The 22711-nt window shown below is 47.0% G+C and overlaps 1 protein-coding gene across 1 annotated transcript in view; it reads left to right on the plus strand.

The window, feature by feature from the left end:
• Positions 1-317: 317 nt before the first annotated feature.
• ABTB3 (ankyrin repeat and BTB domain containing 3) overlaps positions 318-22711 on the plus strand; it is a 246289-nt gene continuing 223895 nt past the window's right edge. The window contains exon 1 of the mRNA XM_081129818.1: positions 318-1553. Coding sequence (XP_080985944.1) covers positions 413-1553 — 1141 coding nt within the window. The 5' untranslated portion in view covers positions 318-412. The remainder of the gene's footprint in view (positions 1554-22711) is intronic.

A 22711-nucleotide genomic window follows, 5' to 3' on the forward strand; every position in this document is an offset into this window, starting at 1 on the left:
GCTGCTGCGGCGGCGGCATCTGAAGCGATTTCCGTCTTACGAACACTGAGGCCGGCGCCCGGCGGCTTGTGCACCCAGCCGGGCCCAGGAAGGAGAGGATCAGATACTTTTTATTTTATTTTGGAAGAAAGGGGCGAGTCTGGGTGTGAGCTTGCCTCCCGGCCTGGCCCGCTCCTCAGCGCGCCCCAGCTCCGGCCCGGGCTCTGGAAGATGACTCCGGAGTCTGCCCTGTGTATTCCAGCGGCGGCGGCTCGGGGAGGCAGCGGAAAGTAGTAACACTTGGTAGTAGCGGCTGGTGGAAAAGTGAGCCGAGTCGCGGCGGACTCGGCTCTCCCCGCGCCCCGGCGCCCGCTGCCTCTCGCTGCTCCTTCCTCTCGGTTCTCCGGCGGCCGCAGCATGAAGTGGCGCAGCGATGGCAAGGAGAGGTAAGAAGCCCATAGTCCGAACGCTGGAGGATCTGACGCTGGACTCGGGTTATGGTGGAGCGGCGGACTCGGTGCGCTCCTCCAACTTGTCCCTGTGCTGTTCCGACTCGCACCCGGCGTCCCCGTATGGCGGGAGCTGCTGGCCGCCTCTAGCTGACTCCATGCACAGCCGGCACAACAGCTTTGACACCGTCAACACTGCCCTGGTGGAAGACTCCGAAGGGCTGGACTGCGCGGGCCAGCACTGCTCGCGGCTGCTGCCGGACCTCGACGAGGTCCCCTGGACCCTCCAGGAGCTGGAGGCGCTGCTGCTGCGCTCCCGGGACCCCCGGGCAGGCCCGGCGGCCCCAGGTGGCCTGCCCAAAGACGCGCTGGCCAAGCTGTCGATGCTGGTGAGCCGGGCGCTTGTACGCATCGCCAAAGAGGCGCAGCGCCTGAGCCTGCGCTTCGCTAAGTGCACCAAGTACGAGATCCAGAGCGCCATGGAGATAGTGCTGTCCTGGGGCCTGGCGGCGCACTGCACGGCCGCCGCACTGGCCGCGCTGTCCCTCTACAACATGAGCAGTGCCGGCGGCGACCGCCTGGGCCGTGGCAAGTCAGCGCGCTGCGGCCTCACCTTCTCCGTGGGCCGCGTGTACCGCTGGATGGTGGACAGCCGCGTGGCGCTGCGCATCCACGAGCACGCCGCCATCTACCTGACGGCCTGCATGGAGAGCCTCTTCCGGGACATCTACGCGCGGGTCGTGGCCTCCGGGTTGCCCCGGAGTTGCAGCGGCCCCAGCTCGGGTTCCAGCTCCGGCCCAGGCCCTGGCTCGGGCCCCAACGCGGCCCCGGCGGCGGATAAGGAGCGGGAGGCACCCGGAGGGGGAGCGGCGAGCGGCGGCGCCTGCAGCGCAGCCAGCAGCGCCAGCGGGGGCAGCAGCTGTTGCGCCCCGCCGGCCGCCACTGCCACAGCCGCGGCAGCCCCACCGGCCGCGGTCGCCAACCACCACCACCACCACCACCACACGCTGCACGAGGCGCCCAAGTTCACCGTGGAGACGCTGGAGCACACGGTCAACAACGACGCCGAGATCTGGGGGCTCCTGCAGCCCTACCAGCACCTCATCTGCGGGAAGAACGCCAGCGGTAAGTGGCCGTGAGAGTGCCGCTCAACGTGGCCAAGTCTCGTGGCAAGTTTGCCTCGTGCTCCCCTCCCGAGTCGTTCGGGCCACCCGCTGCCGTCCCAAGCTTCTTAGGGGACCTCCGAGCTGGAGGTGGCCGGAAACTCCCGGTTTCCCTCCTGTGCTCAGGCCCCTAACGTCCCAAGTCCAAGAGCTCGCGGTTCCGCCCCCACTGCGGGGCGCGGCGGCGGCTGCCTCCTGCATGCTGTGGGAAGAACCCAACACCCTTTTGGGGGACAGGTTTGCGACCATTTGCGCCTAGTACACATTTCTGCCAGAGCTCTGTTTTTTTGACCTTGAAGATGCCAAATTCTCTGGCGCACGAGTTTCCCTCCCTGGAATTCTCGAGGAGGCGCATTCTTTCCTCCGCCGTCCGGTTCATGTACTTCGCCTGCGCCCTTAGGGACACTGTCCGCGCCGGGGTGGAGAGGCCCCGCGGCCGTAAAGGCAGAACGTTTGAGAGCTCGCTTGTCTTAGAGACAGCGGGGGAGAGGTGTGCGAGGTGAGGGGGTGGAGCGGGGAGTCTTATAGGTCCCAAGTTTTTCCGTGGCAGTTTTTGAGGGCCAGAGCGCACAACTAGTGGGCTCTGCGCACTGGACACCCCCTTCCCCAATTCCCACCTCCCAGCTCTGGCCGCTTTTGCAGGCAGCTGCAGCTGTTACCAGCCGGCTTGAGGAGCACCTCCAGGGACCCGGGCAGGATGGGAGTGGGGCGGGGTTCTGGAGGGGCTTGTCAGTTTAGGGCGTGGTTTTCAGCAGGTTCCGTCATTCCTCCGCAGCCCGGTTTTGGATGCAGGAACTGGGTGGGATTGAACCCGCAGTTTTGGCGGCGGAGGGGGTGGGGCCGGGGGGCTCCTGTTTTCGAGAGCTCGAGCTGGCGGCCCTGCCTGTCTGTGAAAGCCGGAGCTAAACACTTCAAAGCTTCAGTTTTCCACAGGAAATGGTAGAAGTGTAACTGGAGAGTCTAAAAGCGAAATAAAACTTTGTTTTATATTCGGCGGTTTGGCCGGAGGTTGCATGGTTGGAGCCCAAATGCAGTCTTTCTGGGCAGTTTTCGTTCATGTTGCTGCCTGTCCATTTCCTGGGGGCTGGAGATGTGAGGCGGGTGCTGCCTGGCCTCTCGGGGTACCAAACGTGTACATGCGAATGTGTGCGTGTTTGTGAGTCTCTGTGTGCGCGTGAGCGTGTGCGCGGCAGTCGTGGGTGTGTTAACTGTGCCTGTGAGTGCGCGCAGGAGCGAGCAGGCGCGCGGGGCGAGAGGCTCCGGCAGTAGCTCTTCCGAAACCGACCCTCCAGCTCGCAGTCCCTTCACCTGGCTTCGATCATCGTTAGGGGAGGGGAAGGAAGGAGCAAAGCGGGGGTGGGGAGGGCGGGGTCGAGACTTCCGCGTCGATCCCCGAGACTCCTCGCAATCTCTTAGCCCGAGCCCTGCCCCCTCTGCAGCCAGTCGAGGGCTCAAACCTTAAAGATTGGGTATCTTCGATGCTCCCGCCACCCACCCACGAGAAATCCTGACCCAGATGGAACACCTGGGAGAAGACGTTGGTCTTTGTGCTTCTGTAGAAGCGGTTGGATACACCTGCAAAACCCAGGAGCTTGGACTGGACTGGATTGCTCTTTGTTTGGAACCCTAGCCCCACAAAAAGCGCAGAAGGGCTGAATTTTCTTCCCACTACGTGTACCCATTGCCCTTGTTCTCACCTTGCCCATCACAATCGTTCTTTGCTACTTACTGTTCCCCCCTTACCCCAGCCCTTATACCCAGCTGGAGCTGGAACCTCCTCTTTTCCCCTCCTTTCCTTTGGCAGTAAGGAGCAGTCCCCTTAGAAAGCTCCAGCTTGGGAATCTGGGCACCCTGCTCCACCTCTGTCTGCCATTCTTTTGAAGTTATGACCTTGGGTGACTGGCTTTCCTTTTCTGGGCCTCAGTGTCCACATCTGTAAAATAAGGGTGGAGATCTGTAAGACACCCCCAGGTCCTCTTGTAGCTCCATCTGTTTGTGTTAGTAGCCTCTCTTATTTTTTCAAGCTGGTTTTACTTTTATGATCTTGAACATCTTCTAAAGACAGTGTTTGTGTTTATCCTTTTGGGAGTAAGTATAGTTTAAGGAAGGAGAAGCCCACAGCATTGGTTTTGGGCAGGGTGAGTGTGTGGTGGTTGGGGTTTGCTGCCATCACAGGGTTTCCCACACAGCTTAACTCCTGGGTTTCAGGGCCCCTTCAGCCATCTCTTAGTCTGAGATATACTCTAATTTCATTGTGACCTCTTTTTTCTGGGCTTGTTTAAGATGGCAGGTCATTTATGCAGAAGAGTTAAGGAATGAGCAATTAATTTCTTAGGTATTTGAAACATACATTAAACATCACATCTATTTCTTAAACTATTTTGCATGGCAGTCTTTCCATGATCTGCAGGGCTTATGAAAGGGCTCATGCCTTACGTAATCAGTTTTTCCCCTTTAACTCAGTAGCATCACTTATCCATTCATTTGTGAATTCATTTGTTCAGCAATATTTATTGAGCAATTCTGAATCTAAGGACTGAAGAAGTAGTGAAGTACAGAGGCAATAACAGCTAACAGGCATCCAGCATCACTCTGTATGTTGACCCATCTGATCTTCAACACTGTCTTGAAAAGGTACTGCTATTATCCCCATTATACAGAAGAGGAAACTGAGGCATGGGGAACTTAAGTATCTTGCTTAAGTGTCTTGCTCTTTAGTGACAGATGAATTCCCTGCCTTCAGGCCACCCTTCCTGCCCTTCATTACAGACACAGTTGAAGAGACCCTTCACAGCCTGATGATGTTCTTCCTGTCTCAATTTATACACCTTTTGTTCCTACCAAACTGAACTGGGCAGTACCAGATCTTACATTTTCACATCCCCTGCCAAGCCTAAGAGAGGGCCTAGTACACAGTTGGAGCTTCTTAGATGCCTGTTGAGTTGAGCAAGCTATTGTATTATATTATGCAATGATGCCCTGAAAGAAGCTATTGATTTGTGAGTTTCTTGACTCATCTTTTCAAGTCTTTTTTTCTACCTTGGTTGCCCCTTCTTCTTGCTATCTCTGCACCTGTCCACCCTTCCAATTTGCTGCCAAAGCCTGAGGAATCATGAAACTAGTCACATGGAACTCAACTGAGAAAAAGATAATTGGCTCTAAGTAAGGGCTTGGTCGCTCTCAAAACGTCACAGGCAAGAGCTTAGGGTATGAGGTTTGTGGTGATTGGTTTGCTCTTGAGGGCTGGTTTTTAATGTTGATTTTTTAGTCGTTTTGAAGAGCTAGGGAACCCAGTGAGTGTTGCATTTCTCTGGGCTTTTGGAATTTGGCTTGATTGATTTTGCTAAAGCTAAATGAGGAGCGGACAGAAGTGTTTCACCATGCTGGTGTATGTGCTAGTCTTGTTACCTTAAACCACTTGTGAGCTGGCCCGGTCCCGCTCACCCTTGAAGACTGGGCTCAGGAATGATCTTTCAGGCATCTCTGTGAGGGCCTCCTTGCTGAAACCCCTCCCCCACTTCCCATACCTGGCTGGCGCCTTCACAGCCCTTTCCCTAGTCCTTGAGAATCCTGACTCGCTTTTAAGTGTTTCCCCATTGTACTGTGGCACCTTCTGTGCAAACTTGTGTCTTACTCATCTGTTTCTCCTTCCATATCTCAGCACGACAGCTAGCACTTATAGGTACTGAGTACTGTTTGTTGAGTGGATATAACTGGCCCATTAAATCTTTGGGATTTAAAATTTGCCCATCAACATCTGCAGTCACCATCTGTAAAGGCTTCTGAAGTCAGACCTCTTGGATTTGAATTCCAAGGCTGCAGTTTTCTAGTTGTGTGTTCTTAGATATGTTATTTAGCCTCTCTGAGCCTCAGTGTCCTCAGCTGTAACATGAAAATAACAATGATAAGGACTAAATGAGATTATGTATATAAGGGTATTAGAGTCTGGTGCCTGGCACATGATAGAGGCCAAAATCCAGACATAATCGTATCTCTTATTTCTGTCTCATCCAGATTAACTAGTCCCAGTGTGGTCAGTGTGGATAGAGCCAGCAGGGTGCAGAATTTTAACTGGATCCCCCATCAAATAATTCAGAGTTCCCACTTCAGGGATTGACCCCATGGGCACAGCCCCACTGCCTAAGTTGCAAAAAGATTGTTTTGGTCAAAGGAAAGTAGCTCATTTTATTTGTTGTATTTTTTTTTAAAGGCATTGTTAATGAAAGGGCACCAAGGAACTCTCTGGGGTGTTAGAAATGCCCCTTATGTGAATAGGAGTGTGGGTTCAGAGGTACATGGTTTTGTCTAAATGCATTTGCCTTGTAAATTTTAGATATGTGCATTTCACTGCATTGCAAAATATACTTCAGTAAAAAAAGACATACAAAAAAAGAAAAGCCTTAGGCATCGTTGAATGAACTTTTGTTTTAAATGCAGAAAGAATCTGAAGGGAAGACTGGAAGAGGCAGTGTGGTGTGATGAAAGGGAGAGACCCTGGCCTTGAATTTCAGCTCTGCCACTTTATAAAAAGTGACTTAGTTTCGCCTGGCTGGCATGGCTCAGTGGTTGAGTGTTGACTGATGAACCAGGAGGTCACGGTTGATTCCAGGTCAGGGCACATTCTGGGGTTTTAGGCTCCATCCCCAGTGGGGGGGTGTGCAGGAGGCAGCTGATCAGTGACTCTCATCATTGATGTTTCTACCTCTCTTTCCCTCTCCCTTCCTCTCTCTGAAATCAATAAAAACATGTTTGAAAGAAAGAAGAAGAAAAAAGTGACTTAATTTTGCTGAATTTGGTTTTCTCATCTCTACAGAGAGGATTACCAAAAATAATAAATAAGTAAATAAATAAATGCCATAAAAAGGAAGAAAACGCAAACCTCCCACATAGGGCGATTAAAAGTATTAAATCAGATCAAGAATGTGAACACCCCTGCCACATAGTAGGTACTCTATAATAATGACTTCCTTTAAAAAAAACATTATTCAGGCTGCTGATAATAACAATGCTTTGGGGATTTTGAATAGTCTCTTTCATTTCAGGGATCCCCAATCATTTTATAAACATTAATTAACATGAGCCTCATCTCTCCAACACTTGCTTGGTGGGTTGGGTGATTTTCAGGTCTTTTGTTTTACTATTGCCCCATAGATTGTGGTTCTGCACTAAATTCTTATTCGGCAGTTTTCCTGTCCCTGGACTGGTTGTGCTGTTCTGTGGTGCATCGTCGCTGTGATGGACAGAAATGTCACAGAAGAAACCTTGCTTCTTACAAAGAACAGCAAGAGCTGTCTCATGAGCCAGCCACAGCAGTGGCTATGCTCGCAGAGCACGTTTTTAATTAACTGGCTGAGTGTAAATTAAAACTTGGAATTTGGGTCAGTGGAGGGTTGTTTGGTTTTCTATGCAGACTTGCCAGTTCAGTCCTGGGACATTTGCAAGTCGGGTTTCTTGAAACATAAAAGAGAAATAACAACCAAATAAAACAATGGGGGACCAACCTGGAGACCTGGAGTCCGGAGTGAGCTTCCTGAAGGCCTTCGAGAAAGAGGAGGCCTCTAATTCTGGGTCTGCTATTTGTGACCGTGAGCCAGGCACCAAACTCACCTATAAAATGGTTTTGATTATCAGCTACTGAGAGGTAAGTATAAAATAGTCATCGGCCTTGGAGGTAGACACAGCATAACTTGCAGTTTCCCTATCTGTAAAATGGGTATTATAATAATAATAACTGCACTTGTATAGTGCTTATTATGTGCCAGGCACTGTTTTAAGAACGCTATATATTATAATCATTACAGTTACATTAGCTATTATAAAAGACAACCCCAAAATTTCAGGAGCTTAATACAATAGAAGGTCATTTATGACTCACTTAAGTCAGATTGGCAGAGGGGTAGAGTGGGAAGAGGCAGGGGGTTCATTTAGGTAACAAGACGAATGGAGAGTCTGCCTTCTTTATTGTCAACACCTTTTCTTCAGGGCCTTCCTTGGACATTCATCCAGCCGGCAGGTAGAGCAAGAAGGAGAGTCTGGGGAATCTTAAGAAAGGCATTATGGGCTGAGCCTGCAAGCCACCTCATCACTGGTGCCCATATATCATTGGCCAGCTGTCTCATTGGTTCCCTGGCACCAAACATCTGTATGCATCCTTCTTCTTACACACAACACATGTTTGCCTTTCTCAAAAAGAGGGAAAGGCAAACACATTGTGTCCAATCACTGCTTCCAACTTAAAGTTCAGGATCATTGGGTGAATCTCTGTCCTATCTATTGGGTTGGGTGTGGCTCCTCATGGTCCAGGGACCCATGAGCCAAAAGAGACACATTATCTGTCACTTGTGCCCCTATACCATGTTGGAGGATGACCCATTAGGAAAAGGCAATAGTGGAAGACACATAGAAGTCACTAGCCCTTAATAGTTATGAATCTTGCCATGCAGGCTGTGTGGGTGAAGCACTGTGGGCCCTGGAGGTGGACAGGGTTCCTTGCTTACCCCCTCTGTGAGGAAGTTCCTGGTTCCCTGCTCTCCACGCTCCTGGCTGTGTCCTGTGGGAGGATTTTCTTTGTCCATTGTTCTTCTTGGCCACACCTGCAGTGGATTTTGGGGATTGTGTTCTCCTTGAGGCTCTAAATCTTTTGTAACATAGATCCTGCCCTTGAACTTTAGAGGCCCAAGTTTTAATGCTCCAACTGTAAAAGACTTAAAACCCAGGCTTATAGATTTGCCAGTGCAATTCTTACAACTTAGAATCTTCTCTATGATGACTAGTGCCAAGAGCCACGCCCAGAGTTGCCTCCTAGACCTTACCCCAAAGCCTACACGATTTCTTTGCTTTCCTAACTCCATGCCTCTTTCTCTCCCAACTTACTGGAGCTACCTTGAGGCCATCGGGCTTAGGTGGGAAGCTTATATCCTGAGTCTGATATTTCACTTAAAAGTCTTCTCAGCCTTTTCTCTGATTGTTTGAGGTCTAGAAAGAGCTGTCTTTTTTACCTCTCCACTATTCCTTTCCAGTTTTACTTGCAAACTGGCTAATTCATGCCTGAGTTCCCCTCTTCCCCGAGTACCACGCTAAACTCAGCCGGGAACAGTCAGTGAACCCTATTACCATTATTTTTTCAGGTCTCTTTCTTTAGAGTTTACAGGCTCAGTAGGCATGAGTTCTGCCTTCTAAATTTTCATAGATTATAGTTTAACCAAAAATGTGACCACTGCATAACATGGTCTCCAGCTTTCCAGTCTCTAATATCATAACCCGCTATCTGACTTCTAAGCCAGTGCTTCATAGTTCAGCACTTATGGTACCAATTACTTTATTAGTTAGGGTAGTGCTCACTGTTGTATCGGATAAACCCTAACATCTTAGGGCTGCACACAATCAAAGTTGTTTTCCCATTTATGTTGGGTCCAGTTGATAGCAGGGGAGGGAGGCTCTCTGCTCCATTTATTGAGTGAAAGGCTCCAGCTGCCAGAAATGAGTCCTAGGGTTTGACCACTTACTCACTGTGTAAAACCTGGCATTGGGCAAGTTACCTAACCTCTCTGTACTCAGTCTTCTCCTTTGTTAAGTGAGAATAATAATAAAACTGAATTCATAGGGCTGTTGGGAAGTGCCTGACATGTAGAAATTGCTTAATAAATGTAGGCGTTGTTGGCTTTTATTATATTCATTATGACCTTTACTATAGGTACTGTGTTCGTTTAAGCAACACAGTCCCTGCCTTCCTGGAGATTGCAGGCCTGTGGTGCACTAAGTTTTTTCATCAAATAATCATGCAGATATAAATTTACAACTGTGACAGCTGCTATAGAGGAGAGATGCATGGGGTTGTAAGAGTCTTTACTAAAGCTCTTGATGTAGTCAGGAGAAAGGGAAGGCTTCCCTAAAGAAGTGAGGCTTGAGTGAGTTGAAGCTTGGCTCATTTGGTTAAAAAGGTAGAAGAGAATACTTCATGAATGCAAATAGAATGTGCAAAGGGCCCGTGGCAGAAGGGAGCATGACGAGGAGGAGAGTGGCCAGTGCGGCTACAATGGGAAAATGAAGTGAGGGAAATGGGTAGAGTTGGGCCAAGCATCTGCCAGATTCAGGATTTTGTCTTTCCCGAAGAACACTGGAGAGCCTTTGAAAGGTTTTAAGGAGGGAGGTGATATGATTGATTTGTGTTCTAAAAAGCTCGTTGTAGGCTGCAGTGCAGAGCATACAGGAAGGTAAGCGTGACCGTGTGAAGGCCAGTTAGGTATTATCACCCCCATTTTACATCAGAAGAATCTGAAGCTGTGAGACATTTAGTAACTTACCTAGAGTCATAAGACAATAAATGGCAGAGTGGGGATTTCACCTCAAGTCGGAGAGCTGTCAAATTCCACCTTCTTCCCACCCCTGCCACACCTTGACCTTAGGAAGAAGTTGGTTCAACTTTCATATTTTACAGATGGGGAAATGAAGCCCAGAGCGAGACACAGCCTTGCCCCAGGTGACACGGCAGAGTTGGAACCAGTGTCCCAGGTTTCCAGATTCTTAGTTCATTTCCTGTCCATTGTGAGGCGTTGTCTCCTCCAAGACAGATCACTCCTGGGGGAGGGAGGAGGGGGGGAAAGTGGGGGGAGAGGCTGCCTCTCACAGAGGTCTTGGAGATTAATTTACGACTGGCTGTAACATCTCTGATTTTGCTGTACAGTAAAAGAAATCTCACAGTAAAAGAAATGCTAATCTGGAAGCAAGCAGAGGTCCCCATTAGCTTGTGGCCGAGCCAATGAAAACGATTACTGTGAAGATCAGGTGTGCTAAAGGCAGGTGTGCTAAAGGCAGAACCAAATTAGCGGTTCCCAGTGTATTTACCTCTGAAAGCAAACCAGGGAGGCAGCTTGATACCTTAAAACAGTGCCAGCCTAGGAAGAGGTTGAGGTTGCTTGGATCACCTGGACTTTTTTGGGGGGGTGTGGCATGTGTCATCCTTTCTTCCTAAACCGATCTTCAAGTACCTCCCAGTGTGTCAGGATGTGTCTGAGAAGCATGCAGACACAAGTCACCTCTTCTCTCTCCATTATCAGAGAATTTTAAGTATTGGGGAGCAGGCACAGCTGTTCCCTCAGCCTCCTCCCTCAGCCCCTTGTGGCCTTTCCTTTGCTGAGATTTGGGGCCTGGGCTCACCCTGTGAGCGTAACTAGAGATGGTCCCTGTGCTCATGGCATTTGCAGGCCTGAGGTGGGTTTGGTGTATTCACAAATAACCACCCAGATGTGAAACTGCACCCAGGGCAGTAGCTACTTAGGAGGGAGGTTCATAAGGCCATTGGATGAAGCCTCTTTGGACTGTGGGATGAGGTCCAGCGCCCCCCCTTGTGCTTTCATGGGTGGCTGTGGCCAGCACCAGGACATCAGACATTCAGGGGATCCGGGGTGGGGTTGGGGGTTAAGGCTCAACATTCTCCTTCCCACATTGGAGCCATGTCATCAGGGTGGGGACGGGTAGGGGACACGAGCGGGGAATCTCATCCTTGAGTTAGTGTCTCTGAATTCTGTAACTGCTCCTCTCTTGGGGAGCCCACCTCACCTCTGCTGCTGCTCTCTCTCTTCTGCAGCTGCCATCTTCAGCCGGGTGATCAGGCCTTGAGGCTTCTTCTTCAGATCACTGGGGCAGGTTGAGGTGGAGGAGCAGGGTGGGGGCCCTACTCTCTCTTCCCCTCCTAACCTCCTCCACTCCTCCCAACCTGGTCTCCCTGCTCTTGCTGATTCTGTTGCTACTCCAAGTTTTCCAGCATGAGAGCTGTGGATTAGAGAACAGACCAAGAGCAAGCTGGCAATTCCACATGCCTCGTCATGTAGCACCTCGGAGCCTGGGGGTGGGGTGGGGGTGGAGCAGTGGAGGAGGGAGGGGGTACAGGAAGGTGCCTGAACACTCTAGTCAGTGGGAAGGCTTCAGTGCAGGCCTAGCAGGTTGTACATGTGCTCTGTGACCTTGGACAGGCCCCTGATCACTCTGAATCTCAGTTTCCTCATATAGAAATGGGAAATAATAATGATACCAAGTTCTAGTATTTATGGAATCCTAAGTGTCAAATAAGGCAACACTTTGAAAAACTGTAAAGCCCAGCACTTAGTGAAACTGGACACAGTGGGTCCGAGGCCACTTGTCATTACTTGAGCCAAATTAAGCAGAGACAGGGTTGAATCATATATGAGCGTTTATTCCAATAATGCCGGCAGTATGGGAAGAGCAGTCAGTCACCCTGGAAGTTCTACTCTGGCTTCCCTCCCCAGTTAGCTGACTATATGCCAATGGGGGAGAAGATAGCTATGTGCAGCTGTGAGCTACAAGACTAACAGAGAAAGGGGAGGGGAGGGTCTGCAGTCTGGCCTTCAGGAGTCCTGCTCAAAGTCCGATAACCAGGTGGCTAATCTTCTATGATGTTACAAACAACTCAGTCAATTCCTGGGACTGGAGAATGGTCAACATTCCTGAGGCAAAATCCCGGAGGGGGTCAGGGTCCGGGCACAACAACCAAATCAAAGTGTGTCCGGTCCTTGGTCTGTTTTCAAAATGTACTTCTTTTTCTTTTCTTTTTTTGTTGCCCATTTTCTTTTTTTTTCTTTTTTTAATATATCTTTATTTATTTCAGAGAGAGGAAAGGAGAGGGAGAGAAAGAGAGAGAAACATCAATGATGAGAGGGCCACCGATCCGCCGCCCCCTGCATGCCCCCAACTGGGGATCAAGCCTACAACCTGGGCATGTGCCCTGACTGGGAATCAAACCCCGATCACCTAGATCCTAGGTCAATGCTCAACTACTGAGCCACACCTGGCTGGGCAAAATGTATTTCTTTTTATAGCCCTGTTTTTCTTCTTGTAACACATCCTCCAATTTCCCAGGGTCTGTAAGTAAACTTATCTATAGTTAGTAAGGTGAATAAGTATTAAACAACTGTGGCTCTATTCTTATTAGATGCCCTTTCCCACTATCATTAGTAGTGGTAAAAGCTAACACTGGTTGAGTGTTTACCACTGTCAGAGCCTATAGAATATATAAATATGTATGAGAGGAGATTCGTTACAGGAACTGACTCACAGAGTCACAAAATCCCGCAAAAAATTTGCTGACTGCAAGCTGGAGAACCTGGAAAGCCAGTGGTATAATTCAGTCTAAATCTAAGGCCTGGGAACTGTGGGGCCACATGTTAGGTCTTCGACTCTGAAGGCCTGAGAACCAGAATTTGCTGCCCTCCAGCTTCCCAGTGATCATGGCCAGATACTCAATTCATAGTATGATGAATGAGATAGAAATAAACTAGCTGTTGCAACAATTCCTGCAGCTTTGGCCTGAAAGAAACCTCTCAGCAGACAAGGAACAGTTATTAACTTGCACTTCAGGACCTCACATTTCAGCCCATGTTGTTAAGGAAGAACCCCAGGAGCCTCTCCTTGATTTGCAAAGTGTCACTCTCCCCTCCTTGTTGCCTGCACTCCCTTCCTCATTCCGTTTGGAATATCCCATTGTTGTGACATGTAGGCCAGGGGTGGGGCAGTATATCAGGGTCCCTCTTGTGCTCTGGAGGAGGGGTTTGGGGTGAGAAGTTGGCCTGGAAGCTTATGTCTATGACAAATGGTCCCTAGAGACAAGATATGAGTTCATTCTAGTGAAAGTGTATAAATGCTCCTCTGGGAAAAAGTAAGCAGCCCGTGCACTGTACCTGCAAACATGGTCACCAGCAAGCCAAGGTGCAGGTGTGGGGAGGCAGGGGAGAGATGGCTGGGACCTGGGCTTAGGAGAGATTGGCAACAATGTGATCTGATAAGACAGCACTTGAGGGTTTAAGGACAGAAGAGAGCAGAAGGTACATTCTAGAACATGCTGTGTGATTTCAGGCAAGTGATTTAACCTCTCTGGACTTGTTTTCTCATCTGAAAAATCCCAAGAGAGTTTTGAGGCAGAAAGGAATCATCAGATGTGAAAGTGATCTATAACCACACTAACCACAATGAACAGAAGGGGGGGGGGTTCCTCCAGGGAATGGAGGCAAAATAGCCTCAGTATGTTTTCTGTAAACTGAGGGGATTAAGTCAAATTGGTGACTTCAGGCTGGGCTCCTACAAAATTTAAGGCTCTATAAAGGCCCATAGGGACCTCTGTGGAGGTCAAGTGGGGAGACTTTCCCCCCCACCCTACATACTTCACCATAGTTGCTACCCTTTCATCCGCTTTAGATATATTGGACTTCTGCATAAGATGCATTTGAGAAAAGGATTCTATTGCCAGATAGAGTCTGAAAAGCACTGGCCGGGATAGTAAGTTTTGGCTCCGACATCCTGGGAGGCTCGGGTGACCCAGGGGGCTGGGATCCCACAGAGTGCCTGCGCTCTGGTGTTGGCCATGGAGACAAACCCAGAGAGTGTGTCCTGCTGAGGCTCAGAGAAGCACCCAGGGAGGGGAGATGAGAGAAATGTAAGTGCTGTGCTTGGAATCTTGTAGAACTTCAGGACCCAAAAGCAATGAAAGAGGGAAGGAAGAGAATAAGGAGAAGCAACATTAGCAATAAACAACTACCCGACCAGCGTGGCTCAGTGGTTGAGCATCGAACTAGGATCTGGGAGATCGCAGTTCAATTCCCAGTCAGGGCACATGGCCGAGCTGTGGGCTCGATGCCCAGTTGGGGGTGTGCAGCCGGTAGCTGATCAATGACTCTCATCATTGATTCTCTCTCTCTTTCTCCCTTTCCCCTCCTCTCTCTGAAATCAATGAAGATATATATATAAATAACTGGTAGAATTCAGGTTCCAACAACTAGATGCTTCGAAGTCGAAGATAACTGTCCCCTCCCCCTCCTCACGATTATTTGCCATTCTGCTTTTTTTCCTGATGCAAAGCTCTTCTTTTTTTTTTTTTTTAAATGATTTATTAAATACTTTATCATAAGTATATATTCTTTTACTTTTAAAAAATTTTTTAATTTTTTAAATTATGGTATCCTCATAACATCTTTTTTCCCCCCCATTGAATTGATCCCCTCCACCTGCATCCATCCCACCCCCAGGCTTTCCCCAGACCAATGTCTGTGTCCATGGGTTATGCTTATAAACATATAAGTTCTTTGGTTAATCTCTCCTCACCCACTCCCCTCTTCCCCCTCCCCACCATCCCTCTGAGATCCCTCAGTCTGTTCCATGCTTCTATGTCTCTGGATCCATTTTGTTCATCAGTTTATTTTGTTTATTACATCCCACATATAAGTGAGATCATGTGGTATTTTTCTTTCTCTGACTGGCTTATTTCACTTGGCCTAATACTTTCTAGTTCCCTCCATGCTGTGCCAAAGGATAAAAGATCCTTCTTCTTTACAGCTGCATAGTATTCCATGGTGCAAATGTCCCACAGCTTTTTGATCCACTCATCTGCTGATGGGCACTTGGGCTGTTTCCAGATCTTAGCTGTTGTAAACTGCGCTGCTGTGAACATAGGGTTGCGTAAGTTTTTTGTGATTGGTGTTTCGGGTTTCTTAGGATATATTCCTAGAAGTGGCATCCCTGGGTCAAATGGCAGTTCCATTTTTAATCTTTTGAGGAACCTCCATACTGCTTCCCACAGTGGCTGCCCCCGTCTGCATTTCCACCAGCAGTGTCCTAGGGAGCCCTTTTCTCCACTCCCTCGCTGGCACTTGTAGTTTGTTGACTTGTTGAGGGAGCCATTCTGGCAGGTGTGAAGTGACACCTCACTGTGGTTTTAATTTGCATCTCTCTGATGATTAGCAACGTTGAGCATTTTTTCATACGTCTCTTAGCCATTTGTATGTCCTCTTTGGAGGAGTGTCTATTTAGGTTCTTTGCCCATTTTTTAATTGGATTGTTTGTCTTCCTTTTGTTAAGTTGTATGAGTTCCTTATATATTTTGGATATTAACCCTTTATCCGATGTGCCATTGGCAAATATGTTCTCCCATACAGTGGGCTCCCTTTTCGTTTTGTTGATGGTTTCCTTTGCTGTGCAGAAGCTTTTTATTTTGATGCAGTCCCATTTGTTTATTTTCTCCTTAGTTTCTCTTGCCCTAGGAGATGTATCAGCAAACATATTGCTACAAGAGATGTCTGAGATTTTGCTGCCTATATCTTCCTCTAGGATTTTTATGGTTTCATGTCTCACATTTAAGTCTTTTATCCATTTTGAATTTACTTTTGTGTATGGTGTAAGTTGGTGGTCTAGTTTTATTTTTTTGCATGTATCTGTCCAGTTTTCCCAACACCATTTATTGAAGAGACTGTCTTTACTCCATTGTATGTTCTTGCCTCCTTTGTCAAATATTAATTGACCTTAATGGCGTGGGTCAATTTCTGAGTTCTCTGTTCTGTTCCACTGATCTATATGTCTGTTCTTGTGCCAGAACCAGGCTGTTTGGATTACAGTGGCTTTGTAGTATATCTTGCTATCTGGTATTGTGATCCCTCCAACTTTGTTCTTTCTCAGGATTGCCGTGGCTATTCAGGGTGTTTTTTGGTTCCATATAAATTTTCGAAGTGTTTGTTCTAGATCTGTGAAATATGCTGTTGGTAATTTTAATAGAGATTGCACTGAATTTATAGATTGCTTGGGTAGTATCGACATTTTAATGATGTTAATTATTCCAGTCCATGAACATGGAATATTTTTCCATTGGTTTATATCTTCCTCTATTTCTTTTTTCTGTGTTCTGCAGTTTTCTGAGTAAAGGTCTTTTACATCTTTGGTTAAGTTTATTCCTAGGTATCTTATTTTTTTAGTTGCAATGGTAAATGGGATTGTTCTTTTAGTTTCTCTTTCTGAGAGTTCATTATTGGTGTATAAAAATACCATCGATTTCTGGGTGTTAATTTTTTATCCTGCTACCTTGCTGAATTCATTTATTAAATCTAGTAAATTTTTTGGTGAGTCTTTAGGAGTCTCTATGTACAATATCATGTCATCTACAAATAATGACAGTTTCGTTTCCTCCTTTCCAGTTTGGGTGCCTTTTATGTTTTCTTCCTGTCTCATGGCAGTACTATGTTGAATAAGAGTGGTGAAAGTGGACACCCCTATGTTGTTCCTATTCTTAGGGGAAATGGTTTTAGTTTTTGCCCACTGAATATGATGTTTGCTGTAGGTATGTCATATATGGCCTTTATTATATTGAGGTCTGATCCCTCTATTCCCACTTTGCTGAGAGTTTTTATCAAAAATGGGTGTTGGATTTTATCCAATGCTTTTTCTGCATCTATTGATATGATCATGTGATTTTTGTCTTTCAATTTGTTTATGTGATGTATCACTTTTATCGATTTGCGAATATTGTACCAGCCTTGCATCCCTGGAATAAATCCCACTTGGTCATGGTGTATGATCTTTTTAATGTATTGCTGGATCTGATTTGATAATATTTTGTTGAGAATTTTAGCTTCTATGTTCATCAGGGATATTGGCCTGTAATTCTCTTTCTTTGTAGTGTCTTTACCTGGTGTTGGAATTAGGCTAATGCTGGCCTCGTAAAAAGAGTTTGGAAGTGTTTCTTCCTCTTGGATTTTTAAAAATAGTTTGAGGAGGATAGGCGTTAATTCCTCTTTGAACATTTGGTAAAACTCCCCTGTGAAGGCATCCGGGCCAGGGCTTTTGTGTGCCGGGAGCTCTTTGATTACTGCTTCAACTTCATCAGCAGTTATCGGCCTATTTAGGCTTTCTGACTCTTCCTGACTGAGTTTTGGAAGGTTGTATTTTTCTAGGAATTTATCCATTTCATCCAGGTTGTCCAGCTTGGTGGCATATAATTGTTCATAGTATTTCCTTACAATCCGTTGTATTTCTCTTGGGTCAGTTGTTATTTCACCTCTTTCATTTCTGATTTTGTTTATTTGGGTCCTCTCTCTTTGTTTCTTGATGAGTCTGGCTAAGGGTTCATCAATCTTGTTTATCTTTTCAAAGAACCAGCTCTTGGTTTCATTCATCTTTTGTATTGTTTTTTTTAGTCTCTGTGTCATTTATTTCTGCTCTGATCTTTATTATTTCTTTCCTTCTACTTACTCTGGGCTTTTCTTGTTGTTCTCTTTATAAATTTTTAAGTTGTAGGGTTAGAGAGTCTGTTAGAAGTTTTTCTTGTTTTTTGAGGTAGGCTTGTAGTGCTTTGAACTTCCCTCTCAGGACTGCTTTCATTGTGTCCCATAGATTTGGAGCTGCTGTGTGTTCATTTTCATTTGTTTCCAGGAAGTTTTTTATTTCTTTCTTGATCTCTTTGGTAACCCATTCATTATTTTAAAACATGCTTTTCAGCCTCCATGTTTTTAAATGTTTTTTAGTGTTTTATTATAGTTGATTTCTAATATCATGCCACTGTGGTCCAAGAAGATGCTTGATGTGATTTCAGTCTTCTTGAACTTGTAGAGACTTGTTTTGTGTCCTAACATGTGGTCTATCTTTGAGAACGTCCCATGTGCACTTGAGAAGAATGTATGTTTTGCAGCTTTGGGGTAGAATGTTCTGTTAATGTCAATTAAATCCATCTCATCTAGTGTATCATTTAGGGTCACTGTTTCCTTGTTGAGTTTTTGTCTGGAAGACCTATCCAGTGAGGTCAGTGAGGTGTTAAAGTCCCCTGCTATGACTGTACTGCTGTAAGATCTCTCCCTTAAAGTCCTCTAGATGTTTTTTTATAAATTTAGGTGCTCCTATATTGGGTGCATATATGTTTTTCAGGGTTATATCCTCTTGCTGGATTGATCCCTTTAGTATTATGTAATGACCTTTCTTATCTCTTGTTATGGTCTTCATTTTGAAGTCTATTTTGTCCAATATGAGTATTGCTACCCCAGCTTTTTTTTCATTTCCATTGAAAATTTTTTTCCATCCCTTCACTCTCATCCTGTGTGAGTCTTTTGTTCTGAGGTGGGTCTCTTGTAGACAGCATATATTTGGGTCATGTTTTCTTTTCCATTCAGCCACCCTATATCTTTTTATTGGGACATTTAATCCATTTACATTTAAGGTTATTATTGAAAGGTACTTATCTACTGCCATTTTGTTTCTTTATGCCTATGTTTCTCATTCTCTTTATTTCTACTCCTAATTATAGCCATCCCTTTAACATTTCCTTTAATGCTGGTTTTGTAGTGATAAAGTCTTTTAGCTTTTTTTGTCTGGGAAGCTCTTTATTTCACCATCTATCTTGATTGATAATCTTGCTGGATAGAATAGTCTTGGTTTCAGATCCTTGTTTTGCATTACCTTGAATACTTCATGCTATTCCCTTCTGGCCTGTAGAGTTTCTGATGAGAAGTCAGATGACAGCCTTATGGGGGCTCCTTTGTAGGTAACAGATTGCTTTTCTCTATCTTCCTTTAAGATTCTCTCTTTGTCTTGAATTCTTGGCATTTTAATTATGATGAGTCTGGGCGTGGGCCTCTTTGGATTCTTCTTGCTTGGGACTCTCTGTGCCTCCTGAACTTGTGTGCCTTTTTCCTTGACCAGGTTAAGGAAGTTTTCTGCCATTGTTTCATCAAACAGGTTCTCTATCCCCTGCTTACTTTCGACCTCCTCTGGCACTCCTATAATATGAATATTGTTATGTTTTATGCCATCCCACAGCTCCCTTAGACTGTCTTCCTGTTTTTTAATTGTTGGTTTTTTTTTGTTTTTGGTTCTCTGATTGAGTGATTTTTTTCTACCCTGTCTTCTAATTCACTGATCCAGTCCTCAGCTTCCTCTAATCTGCTGTTTATTCCTTTCAATGTATTCTTTATTTCTGCTATGTCATTCTTCATTTCTGACTGGTCATTTTTCATAGTTTCCATATCTTTTTTCATGCTGTGGAGCATCCTTACAATCAGTATTCTGAACTCGATATCTGAGAGATTGCTTATCTCCATTTCATTTAGCTCTTTTTCTGGAGACTTCTCTTGTTCTTTCATTTGGGGCTTGTTTTTTCATATCCCTTTTTTGGTTACATTTTTGGGTTTGTTTTTAAGTGTTAGGTAGATCTGCTAGGACTCTCAGTCTTTTTAGAGGTTCTCTGCTACAGGCCAATGTCAGACGCAGTTTGTGACTGGACCTGAGTACCCTGTTTGGAGCTATCAACAACTCTAGGATTGAGGTCTCCACTACTGGGGCTGGGTGCATTTGGACAGAACCAAGATGCACACCAAAGTCTGCTTTACTAAGGCCTGGGTCTGGAAGAAGATCAGGCAAAGACTCAAAGCACCCTGAGGTCTGCCTCTGCCTGCAGACTGATTAATCGGATTCTCTTAATGAGCCTCAGGCTGTAGAAGCTCCACAGGGTGGGGTGGCTGGTTGTTATCAGTGTCTTAACAAGCCTCACGTTGTAGAAACTCCTCTGGGCAGGGCAAGAAGCTTTCCAGTAGGGTGGAGCAATTGCTTCCCCCCCTCAGGCAAAAGCTGAAAATTGGCCACTTGAGAAAGATGTCCTCCACAGTCTGGGGGAATGACTCGGCACAGGAATCCAGACAGGCGTCCCCTGATCTCACTCTCCAGAGCCCACGACCCCAGACTCTCCCCACACCGCTCCAGTCCACTCCACTCCACTCCCCCTCTGCCAGAGCCCAAGGTGAGTGGCTGCACACGAAACGTTGTGCGTTGGCTCTTTCAGAGGGTGCCTGCAGTTCCAGCCGCCTCTCCCTGGCAGACAGAAACCCAGCTGCTTTTCACAGCCAGGTGTTATGTGGGCACCTTTTTCAGTTCTGGTGCTCTGGGCTGGGGAGCCCAGCCTGGGGTTTAGGCCCCAGAGTCCTCAGTGAGAACCCCCACAGCTGAGATCTCCCTCCAGACCTTCAGCTGCTGCCTGTGGGAGCCCAGCTGGCCCTCTCGCGTCTGCACTTCCCACCAGTCTCTGTGTGGCCTCCACTTTTCCTCCCTGGTTATGAGGGTGCTCTCCAGCTTGGCTTCGGTTGGTTTTCAGGATGGTTTCTCTATGTTTTAGTTGTAAATCCATATTGGTCCCGGGAGAGTGTCAGTGTAGCTTCCACTCCATCTGCCACCATCTTGGATCTCCTCAAAGCTCTTCTTTTCATCTCCCTTCAATGCAGCATCCTCACCTCCCAGGTGGCATTTCTGATACAAGGGAGCAGAGGTGCAACCCATCAAAGCTATCTCCGGACCAAAAATAACCCTGTCCAGCCAGACGATTCCCAGACTTCCATGCCCAGGTGCTTGCTTTCATTCCTCAAAGTTGGCCATTGGCCTGTGGCTTTCAAATGTCAGGGGCTTAAAACTGACTTGCATCAGTATTAAAGAAATATGTTTATTTTTCCCAAAGAAATGTTGTGGCCAGACCAATTTTACATAAACAGAAAGGGTCGGTCCTGAATTCCTAATCCCTGAGGGAGGAGATTGGTGTCTGTATATGGACACTTGTGTCGTGTAAATTATTTACTCGCTAAGATGTCTTATCTGGTTGATGCTATGGAAAGGTGTCATACATGGTACCTCGTGCTGTAGAACCAACGGTCTGAGGTCAGACAGCCCGGGTTCACATCCCAGTGTCATCCCTGGCTGTGCCTCCTTGGGCACGTGCTTCTCTCTCAGCCTGAGTTTCCTCGCCTTTAAGAGTGCCCACTTCATAGGAGTGTTTGGGGATAAAACAAAACACCACAATGTAGATGAGCACTTAGTGTGGCAGCCGTTATTGTTGGGGTTCTCCCTCCAGCCATCTGAAGCCTCTGTGATGGCAGTCCTCAGGTGACGCTGCATGGCCCACGCACCTGTGCATCCTTACAGGTAAGACTGCTTCTCAGTCATCGTTCTATCTCTAGCACCACATCTGGCCCATAGTCCACAGTTAAATGTATTTGTTCAGCGAATGCATGCGGCCATCGACTGCAAACTGCCTGTGAGCAGGGATACTTGTCTGTTTAATTCACCACTATCTCCCCAACACTTAGAACAGTACCTGCACACCGTGGGCACTGCATAAGCAGTTGTGGTCTATGGAATGAACCGGGAATCAGTGGAACTTCACTAACAGGCAAACCAAGAGTCGGCTGCTAACTATCGGCTAACTGCTGGGAGTCTTCCTCTGTGTTTCTGAATTCTCAGCCCTGAAAATCCTTTTCTAAGCGTGGCCCTCTCTGAATAACAGAGAAGGAATGACTGCGCATTATGCCTTTGGACCCGCTTTCTTCCTGTGAGACGGCACCTCACTTTAATTCAGAGTTTGAAAGCTGCGTCATCGGCTCTTGGATCTTGGAGCTGGGAGAAGCCCGCACAGTTCTCCAGGCGCAGCCCGCCGCCTTCCACCTGGGTGTTAGGCAGATTTTGCAAATCAGATGCCTGAGACCCAGGAGGATTACATGTGGGGCAGTCCAGGCCCTGGCAGGTGAGCTGTAAAAGTGGAAAGTTCTCACTTCATGGCTGGGCCTGCACCCCAGCTTCCTGAACCCCCAGGTTGGTGTCTGCAATGCCACGCTGACCCAGGGGAAAAGAAACAAGGCTTTGTTCTCCTTCCTTAGTTGTGATGAACACAGGTCCTGCTCATTGAGGTCCGCCGTGTGTTAGCATCTGTGCTGAGCGTTTCCAACATCCTCTCAGCTTCGTCCCTCCGACCGCACCAAGGAGATCCGTGTTAGTTTCACTGCATAGCCTAGGAAACTGGCTCAGAGAGGCTAACAAGACTCACTAAGGCCACGCAGTGGGGGTGGGGGTGCAGGAGCCAGGGTTCCTACCCAGGCCACCTGGCTTGTCATCAGCAGGCTGTTCCACTACCCGTGTTGGCTGTGACAGGACACAATGGAATCCTTTGAAAATTTCTTAAACATTCTGATGACACTGAGATTGTGTCTAGACTGTGTTGAGGTCAGTTCCCTGGAGGGGGGGGGGAATCAGCTATTAGGTGAACAATAAATTTAATCAGATTGGTAATAAAGAATCATAAATATAAAGCCAATCCTTGTCCAATGAGTCCATTCCTTATGACTCATTGTTTGTGGTTTTGTTGGTCTCTCTCCATCTCTCCTTCTAGTCCTTCACCCGGGAAATAGTTCAGCATCTACTAAGTGCCAGGCGCTGGCATAGCAAGAAAAGCACACACCACTGCCAGCACCTAGTCCAGTTTTGTGGTTGGAAAGGCCAGAACCATTTGTTTTTTCTAGAACAGCATGACACTGATTGATTCGA

The sequence above is a fragment of the Miniopterus schreibersii genome (assembly GCF_964146895.1).
Source record: "Miniopterus schreibersii genome assembly, chromosome: 2".
Taxonomy (NCBI): domain Eukaryota; kingdom Metazoa; phylum Chordata; class Mammalia; order Chiroptera; family Miniopteridae; genus Miniopterus; species Miniopterus schreibersii.